At 40.3% G+C, this 10,000-nt stretch overlaps 1 protein-coding gene across 1 annotated transcript in view; it reads left to right on the top strand.

The window, feature by feature from the left end:
• The window catches only part of tbx21 (T-box transcription factor 21), a 30,256-nt gene that overhangs the window by 19,963 nt on the left and 293 nt on the right, over nt 1-10,000 (top strand). The window contains exons 2-8 of the mRNA XM_063221653.1: nt 1,385-1,539; nt 2,099-2,220; nt 2,493-2,651; nt 3,530-3,591; nt 7,555-7,654; nt 7,998-8,202; nt 9,396-10,000. The exon at nt 9,396-10,000 is cut by the window's right edge and continues 293 nt beyond it. Of these exons, the coding sequence (XP_063077723.1) occupies nt 1,385-1,539; nt 2,099-2,220; nt 2,493-2,651; nt 3,530-3,591; nt 7,555-7,654; nt 7,998-8,202; nt 9,396-10,000 (1,408 nt within the window). The remainder of the gene's footprint in view (nt 1-1,384; nt 1,540-2,098; nt 2,221-2,492; nt 2,652-3,529; nt 3,592-7,554; nt 7,655-7,997; nt 8,203-9,395) is intronic.

Here is a 10,000-nt window from a genome sequence, read left to right as displayed (position 1 = left end):
CAGTGCACTGCCAACTTTGGTATAGTCTTTTAAGTTATGTACATCATGAGTTCTGGGTCAACCTCAAGGTCCCCAGTCTCTATTCCGAGTGCACTATAATATTAAGTAGGCATTGTACTGTGACTGTCTGTAAGCTGGAATTCTTCAAAGGCTCCATTGCTTTATTCCGAGGGCACGTGTGAACTGTAACATAAGTGGACGATGTATTAAGCTTGCATACTTCAAGCCTCAAAGGCTATAAGTGGACAATGCATTAAGCTTGCATACTTGCATACTTCAAGTCTCCAAGGTTATAAATCTATATATTTCCTGGGACATGTACTTAACACTCCGTAAATATAACAATGGCCTATGTTATTTGTTGCTTACGTACAGTAAGTCTAATGTTCCAAAGTGATAAGCTTGTATGCACTGTAACAAAGGTGTACAGTGTATGGTTAGGTTGTGTGCTTAACTTTTAGGTTGCATACTTCAAAGTTTCCACTTCTATAAAGTTCTATTTCCTGCACCTGCACAAGTGTTCGGCATTATACGGCAGTCTTCTTGCTTGCGTACTTCAAAGGTCTCATATTTATAAGGAGTCAGAAATGCAGCAGAGCACCTGTATGTCATGTAGCCTTTTAGCTTACATGCTTCAAAGGTATGAAGTTCTATAAAGTCCTACATCCAGGACATATACTCTATGCTCTGTAAAAAAAAATACACCTATCCTTAAAATTCTTCTGTTAGACTTCACAGAGGCTGGTGTGGTTCTTACTTTCACCAAGGAAGATAACTCGCAAAGTTGTGAATGTTTCGTTCTGAAATGTTGACAGTGTGTTTTGGTATACATGGTGTGGCTAAAGCTGATTCTTTTTTTTATGAGGATCTGGGCTGTCTTAACAGACGTCCGTGCTCATGAAATGCTCTTCCAATTAATTTATATCATTTATTAACTTCATTTAATGCACTCAACTCTTTGAAAGAAACAGCAACAGTGCTAATTCCCAAACAATACAAATGCCAGACACTGAAGAAGATTACGACCGAAACTGGCAATAAACTTTGAATAGGAATGCTGTCCTTTCTTTTGTATTTCTATTCGTATTATTTCTTTGTTCGTTTGTTCTGTTCTTTTGCAGGTGGACATTCCCCTTTCTCAGTTTCAACAGACGCTCATGTTTTTTCCTTTTTTATTTATTTTGTGTTACACATGAATTTGTTTATTTACTTTCTCTCTATATCTGTTTGTTCTTGCTTGCATGCAGATGTTTCCATTCCTCCGCTTCAACCTAAGCTTACCTGTAGGCTATGTGTTCTCCTTGGCTATTTATTTTTGTGTTATGTTGTAGATGATCATTTACTTATTTGCTGTATGAGCTATCTGTTTGTTCTTGTTTGGCAGGCGGATGTTCCCCTTTCTCAGCTTCAACCTGAGTGCGCTGGACCCCACAGCACACTATAACGTCTACGTGGACGTGGTCCTGGCAGACCAGCACCACTGGAGGTACCAGGGAGGCAAGTGGGTGCAGTGTGGCAAAGCAGAGGGCACCATGCCAGGTACTGGAGCTTGCATGCATCTGCTAGCAATGTCTTTTTTAACCCTTTCATGTAGAGCCTATGTTTATAAGCTTATGTCCGCCAAAATGTTAATGGCCATGTCTTAATATGTTACTTAAGGCTCTTGGCAAGGCCATAGCAATGTTGTTATGATGTACTTTAGTTAAGCTTTTTCGGCAAATAGTGAATAGGATTGGCGGTCATCCCATCTGCATGACAGGGCTACCTGGCACTATGCTGCTAACCTGTCTGTCGCTAAATGAGTGTGGCTTTACAAACAGTCATCTGCTATTATGGCAATAGGCTTAGTTCTCTGAAGGTGTAGTTTTATCAAGCAATCCTTTATTGATTTTTTAAAGAAAAAAAATCCATTAATTGCAACTGACATTTTGTGTTGCATTCGAGGGGGAAAAAATCAAATAGCTGCAGCTATTAATAGGGCTATGTGTTTTATTGCCTCAATGGACCGTTGATTCTGGCCATTGGGTGGCTGTGTGGTGTGGTGTGCCCCTTACTGTACTGTAATTGTGACCGTTGTGTGTTGGTGTGGTGTCACCAGGCAACAGGACGTACATGCATCCGGACTCTCCGAACACCGGAGCTCACTGGATGAGGCAGGAGGTCTCCTTTGGCAAGCTCAAGCTCACCAACAACAAGGGCAGCTCCAACAACGTGGGCCAGGTAGACATACTGCTGTGCAGCGCACACTCAACTCTACACTTTACATTACATTACAGTACAGTAAAGTACAGTACAGTACAGTACAGACGCTTTTATCCAAGGCGACTTACAGTTAAGTCGCTTACACTTCAGAGAGAAATAATATATCCTCTACTGTTATCTACACTAACTTTTCTCTAATTGTGCTCAATACCGTAATTTACTGTAATTGTGCTATAATACCGTAATTTACTGTAATTGTACTCCAATACCGTAATCTCATTTCTCCACAGATGATCGTACTGCAGTCTCTGCATAAATACCAGCCTCGTCTGCACGTGGTGGAGGTGAAGGAGGACGGCTCGGACGATCCCTTCCTGTCCTCCAAGGCCCAGGTCTTCGTCTTCCCAGAGACGCAGTTCATCGCGGTGACAGCCTATCAGAACGCAGATGTGAGTCACCCTTGGTTGCCCCCTGTATTACCCTGTTTTTAGCCCCTCCCCTCTCCGTTTTCTTTTCTTTTTTTTCAAAGACATAAAGGCACCAACATATTGATCTGACCCAAATTCTGTCGTCTTTTTCCTCTTCCCATTTTGTGAATTTGTTGTCTATATTGTATATCTGTTTTTTTTCTTTATTTGGTAAAAAGGTTAAATGGGCGTAGTAGAGAAATAATTTGCATACCAATTTTAAATCAAGACATTTTTAGTCATTATCTGGTTGCTTTATATCAAGACTGTGGCAAGGCCAGAAATATGCAAAGATAAGAGTATCCAAAAAGAATAGGGTGGTCAGACATGAGTATGCTTCACGGGTTAGAGCAAAGTCATGGGAAGTGACTAGTGGCGTTATGATTTTGGGAGGTTCACTTCCAGTGCCGAGAGTAAACGATGACAGTGGCCATATGAATTATTTGTGACTGTCTGTGATCTTCCTTTTTGCCACCCCTCCTCCTCTATCTGTTCTGCTCTCAATCTCACTCTCTCTCTCTCTCTCTCTCTCTCTCTCTCTCTAAATTCACTGCTTGTCTCACACACTTGCACCCATTTTCAACTCCCCCTTCCCCCAACTCTTGTCACCACACCTCTTTCTCTCTCTGTTTCACTTATTTCGTTCCCCCCCCCCCTCTCTCTCTCTCTCTCTCTCTCTCTCTCTCTCTTTCTCTCTTACATACCCACTCCCTCACCACCACCCACTATCCCTCTCTCTTTCACTCACACTCCCTTTCACTCACTCTCTCCTCTTCTCTTCTCTCACAAACTCCACTGACGGTGGCTGTGCCCATCTTGTCCTCCGCCTGACCCCCTGTCTCCTGCCATTTCTTCCCCAGATCACTCAACTGAAAATAGACCACAACCCTTTCGCCAAAGGCTTCCGGGACAACTACGACACGTACGTAAGCATGAGGACTTTTCTGGGGGGAAAAGGCAAAAAGGGATTTTTTTAAAAGTCATCATGACTCCCTATCAATACAGTAAAACAGTGAATGTGTCAATTATTATATAAACATGTGAGCAGAAGGACTTGTAAATTTGTGAAATTGTAAATTCTGTAAATCAATAAATGCATTGGATAAATACATGCAGTAGACCTCATACATACTGTACATGCATACATAAATACATGCATAGCCTACTATAAATATACATCCCATATATCCCTAGTTCAAACATACATGCATACTGTAAACAGGCACATGCATATCTTGCCACCAGGGTAGGCAGGAACCCCCCCCAATCACCTATAACATTACATTACAATTAGCTGCCACTCTTCTCCAAAGCATTATACAGTTATTTAGGCCTACAGGGTATTGGTTACAGTCCCTGGAGCAGTGTGGGGTTAGGTGCCTTGCTCAAGGGGACTTCAGACAAGGAGTGCGGTAGGGAGTGGAAGGGTGGGATTTGAACCTGCAACCCTCTGATCTAAAGCCCATTTTAACCACTAGCTCATGGCTGCCCCCTCAGACTTTATTGCGTAATACAGTTGTGTCTATTTTTGTTCAAATGTTGATACACCCCACAATATTTCAAATGTATCACTTTAAATGAATTTTCTTCACTGAATTCACTTTTTTCCTCATTTGCCAACATTGCTGTCTTGCCTGACGGCTAACAGAACTTGGTGAAATGGCGTATCATGATACTGCCTTCTTGCACCACAATTCAGTATCGTGACTCTGTGTATCACGATTTCTCTGTTCGATACAATATCATTGCACATATCTCAATATCATTACAGCCCTAATATTGATAGAACCTCAGGCTAAGCACACAAGAATCCACACAAACTGCCTGTGAAGTACTCATAGTGAAAGTTGCTCTTCTGTCTTTCGTGGCGTGTACAAACTCGTACATAAATCAGATTTTCACGACAGAGGCGATTAAAAACATAGTGTGAATTATTTAGCAGGAGGTGAGACAGGCCACCCTCGAAATCCTTTGCTCATTGCCCAGAAGCCCTCAGCTTACTGTAGGGCCATGGCATGGGTGGGAGCCAGGCAGCTATTCACACCTCGGCTGGAGTTTTGTCAACACTACATTCGACCTCTGACCTTAAGAGTTCATTTAGTCACTGCCCTCCTTCCTTCCTGGCCCACCATACTTTCCCTTTCACTCAAATCCTGCCTATCTAAACCAAAATGCAGATTTTGATAATGGTTAATTGTATTCATGAAATAAATATAAATATAATAATGATATTTTAAAATAAATGGTAACACTTAACAATAACTACCCCAAAAAAGCTTTATAAACACTTTATAAATAATGAACTAATTATCAACAAAATGTTTACAAATGTTTATAAATGGGCAAGAAATACTATGTTAACACAACAGACACAGCACAGTCTTACCGCTCCTGAAAGTTTATCCTCCAAAGACCAGAAGGCATGAAACCACATAAAACTCACACAGTAGAAGTTGATTCCCACTCCACTGTGCTGTCGTAGTTTGGTTCTTACTTATTTACAAACATTTATAAATGCTTTGTTAAATGTTAATTACAATTAAATCATAATAAAGTGCTTATTAAGCTTTTTTGGGTAGTTATTGTAAAGTGTTACCAAATAAATATGTATTTGAAGGGTTCCGATGCAAACCCCCTAAGTGTCTTTTCAGAAAATAATCTTAATTCATTTTAATTTAATCAGGGATTCTTGAGAGATGGGACAAAATGCGTTTTGAAAACCTGATTTTGAAAATGCAGAATATGTTGTTGATGGTTATATATTCATGTAGATAAAGATGTGTAGTTTTCAGGCATGTAAAATACAGGCTCCAGGTAAAAAGGCATTTTTAACAAATTAACATGTTTACCTTCACACCTAGATTTTCGTCAACTTCATCAGACACAAGAAAAGTATATAATTAAATTATTATAATAGTCCAACAAGAATCTTTAGCTCTAATTTGTATTGTAATGATACTTAGTTACCTTGATGTACAATAATATGAAATATATATATTTAAATTTTAATTTAAAACTGTTATTAACACACAGAGTTTGAAAAATTGGCATTTTCAGACTTCATCTTTTATTTTGCAACCATGAGGAAAACACCTAAAGTGGTTAAAATACATGGTGGTATACATCTAATGACCCTTTATTGCCTAAACAAAAAAAAATGATTAAAGAATTAGCTTTTTCCCGAAAATATTACAAAAACACCTGAAAGTGCTGAGGAAAATCTTACAGAGTTGACAGAAAAACTGATGGAGTTGACAAACTGGTCTGCTTTTTGGAGCCTATTTAGTGCAGAAAAAAAAACTCAGTTTATTTTGTAGTTTTGTTATATTCTTAAGCTTCTCTTTTTAAAAAGTTCATTTGTTTTGAATTAGACTTTAGTTTAAACGTTTTTGTCCATATATTGAAAAAAAATGTAGTTATATGCATTATATGCACATTAATATACATATAATATCCTAAAATAACTTTTCCTCCTGTTTCTACGTTTGAAAAGAATATCATATTAGCATATTGAGCAGTTTTTGGTGAATTTGTCAACTCCATAAGATTTTGCATGTCAACTCCATAAGAAAATCTTATGGAGTTGACTCTTACGGAGTTGACAAATAAACCTACTTTTCATAATAACACATGATTTTCTAACAGAAGTCTTCTGGTACATCAGCAGTCACTTGAGGACTTGCTAATAAAGTTATTCTAAGCTTTTATTATACAAAATACTAAAATAACCTTTATTTTTATGCATTATGGTGTTGACACATTATGGTTGTGACATAGGTGGTCTTCCTAAAGATGCATTGATAAAATCAAATATTAAATGTGACCTTAACAGAACAGTGTCTCCATGGCATGTATACCAAATAGGAAGTAGTACCAGGCTGCTTAGAGTGTGAGCTGACCACAATAATGGTAGATTTTTTTGTATTTAATTTTTTTTTTACGGTGTTGACTAAAAGTCCGGACACATGTTCAATAGTTTAAAAAGTATATAAAAAGGTTTATAAAACATTGTACATACATGTAGTTTGATTCATTTTCCAAAATACTTGATGACAGTAGCTATGACGTTTGTTATATTTCATTTTAACCAATTATTATGGTATTGTCAAATTCTAAATCTTGCTTTCGGACATGGGGTTTTGAAGGTACTGATGACACACTGCAACGTGTAAAATAAAAATAATAAAAATAAATAAATATGAAATCATATTTTAGTGTACAAAACCTCTTCTTCCATCATTCCAGCTCATTTTGTTGCAATTTTTAATTACATTTTAAGCACCAACATGAGTTTTATCTCCCGGACATGTTTTGTCCCATCTCAATCCCTGTAATACAAAGCTATCAAAATTGCACATTTTTTTCTTTTACTTTTGTAATATAACTATTTATATGTATTATCAAGTACATGAATGTAAACCAAACCAACAACTGGGTTCTCTAAAAATATAGAAGTGCAGGTCTTCAGAAATGGAGTTAGGGGGTTTTGCATCTGAACTCTTCATTTGTAGTCTGTGTATTGGATTATATTGTATCTATTGTATTTGAATATACTTATTGCCTAACTTAAGCATTTTAGAATGACCTTTCATACCTCTGTCAAGTAAATTTGCAAAGTAACAGTGTAGTGTCTGGCCACTTAAATTTTACAAAACAAAATCTTTTTATGACATGTCAAAGGCCGTTACATTGTGAACAGCAAAAGCAAAATGGACAGTGTGCGGCAGTTTTACATTTCTTCAGATTCTGTGGGTCATCTCCAACACATCTGCCGGCTTAAGTGTGCGAAAAAAATAACAATGTTGTACAAAACAAAATCTACCATGGCCTTGAACTTCAATTTGACCTTGACCCTTGACCTTGATCTTGTTGTGTTTCTCTCTAGGCTGTATGTGCAGCAGGAGTCGGATCGCCTCACCCCCTCCCCCACAGATGGACAGCAGCTCCTGCCTGGGGGCTGCTACCAATCCTACCTGGCGGACCAGGTGAGCACTCACTTCTCAATACACCTGTCGTGTAAACCACCAGGTGAACACTCTTCCAGAGGTGTCAGAAGTAAAAGTTAAAGTAAAGAAGGAAACACAGTTTCCTTCCAACACAGGTAACTTATCTGAGTAGCCAGTAGACCTGTGTCCTTGTTTTACTATCAGCTGACTCTCCTCTCTCCTCTCCTCTCCTCTTCTATCTTCTCTCTTCTCTTCTCTTCTCTTCTCTTCTCTTCTCTTCTCTTCTCTTCTCTTCTCTTCTCTTCTCTTCTCTTCTCTTCTCTTCTCTTCCATTCTCTTCTCTTCTCTTCTCTTCTCTTCTCTTCTCTTCTCTTTTCGTCAGTACATGAGCTCCTTACCACAGAGCCGTTTCTACAGCCGCGATCACATGTCCATGGCGGGCCCCCACCATCCCCACCAGCAAGGGCCCCCCAAGGACCCCTCGTCCCTCAGCCCGCACGGCCGCTGGTACCTGCCCAGCCCCCACTCCATGGCCACCTCCAATTGCTTGGACTTCTCCAACCCCACCTACGACGGAGACTACTCTGGTGAGCACTACACCCATCTGCTACACCTTTTTTCCATCGGGACCCCCTTTTGGATCTAAGAATATTTTATTGCTACTTTCTCCACTAATATTGCTAGAAATTCACTGATAAGCACTGATAAGCACAGATAAGCACATCTATTAGTCATTCAAATAAATACTGTTATTACAGTTTTTCTCGATTGCCTCCACACAAGTTCTGGTACTTCACACACAATTCTCGGAACATCTCACCCATTTCCCAACTCCCCTAACCAATGTCACTGAACACTACGCACAATTCTTTCTTTACACTCACATTTCAGTTTTAGAACACACTCTTTTCAAACCACTACACACAATTCTCTGGATTACACACAATTTTCATGAAGAAATTCCCTGGTTGTCGCATTGAACACACTGCCATTCAAAATACTAAAATCAACTGCCATCCTATGTTCACTTCCTCATCAGATGGGCAAACTCTCTTCATACCGGTTTACAATCTGAAATCATCACCCCATAAGGACACACATTGCATGTGATATTGATGAAAACATGAGTGGATGCAGTGAGAAAACACATTTGTTTAGTTTTTGAACTCCAAAATCTGTTATACAAGAGATCACTTTCATGTGGTTACCCAATATTTTACAACAAATTAGTACATTTTTAAAAAATGTCATAAAAATATGTAAAATATATTTTTTGCCTAAAAACAATATTTCACTATTTTACTACAGAAAAATACCCTCTTTAGTAAGTAGAACAGTGAAGAAAATAAGTTTCTACTGTGTGTCAAGTTGAGTATAGAGTTTTACCTTGTGCATATTAGTGTTCAATGGTTCACATAAGAGTGTATTGAAATGACTGCTTGTGTGTGTCATTTGAGAACAAAATGAGGTTTTTAGAAGAGAGTACATTGTTTTGAGACAAGACATGCATTTTTCAGAGGAAGTGAAGAGTTCTGCCCGTTGCGTGTGAGGTTTGGAGATTTGTGTGTAGAGTATTGAGAATTCGAGAACTGATTCCGAAAATTGTGTGTAAGCAATCGAGAAAAACTGTAATCAATTTATGGAAGAGTGTTAGCTGTTTAGCTTGTCCTTTTGTCCATGATAAACGTTACTCTACTCTGCTGACTGCTGACTGTATTATAATCTGTTCCATTCTATTCTATTATATTTCATTCATATCTACAATGGGTCTACTCGACAGGCAACGGCCTCTACAAGACCTACCATCACCTCCAGAGTCAGGGGAACCATGGCCTGGGCTACTACCCAGAGAGCCCCTTCTCGCCCGGGGGCATGTCGGTGCCCACCAGTGGGGGGTCGGCATGGAGCTCCAGCGGTAGACCATCCCCGCCGTACCTTAGTCACCCGCGACCCAGCAAGCCGGCGCATCTGCCGCCGCCGCCTCCCGGATGGTTCCGGTCGGTTCCGCCGCAGATGCCGTCGTCAGCTTCAGCCTCGCCACCGGGGGGCGTGGTTGGGCCCAACGGCCGTCCTTCGCCACAGCACCACCATCAACAACAACAGCAGCAGCAGCAGCTGGTGGCACTGCAGCATCCGCCGCTCCTACCCACGCCTCCACCTCCGCTGCCCCTGGATCCCCATCGCCAGGTGCTGCCGCTGGAGAAGCCCAAGGAGAGGTGCGGAGCTGGGGCTGGGGCTGGGGTTGGAGGTGGAGCTGGTGGGGAGGACGGAAGCTGGATGGAGTCCACCTCGGTGAAGTCTGTGGATTCGGCCGACTCGGGACTGTACGAAGGGGGCACGGGCGGGGGTGTGGGGGAGAGCAAGAAGAGGCGCGTGTCACCATAC

Source organism: Engraulis encrasicolus, chromosome 17 (genome assembly GCF_034702125.1).
Source record: "Engraulis encrasicolus isolate BLACKSEA-1 chromosome 17, IST_EnEncr_1.0, whole genome shotgun sequence".
Classification (NCBI taxonomy): domain Eukaryota; kingdom Metazoa; phylum Chordata; class Actinopteri; order Clupeiformes; family Engraulidae; genus Engraulis; species Engraulis encrasicolus.
Note: the sequence above shows the minus strand (reverse complement) of the source record. Positions and strands in the feature narration are given on the sequence as shown.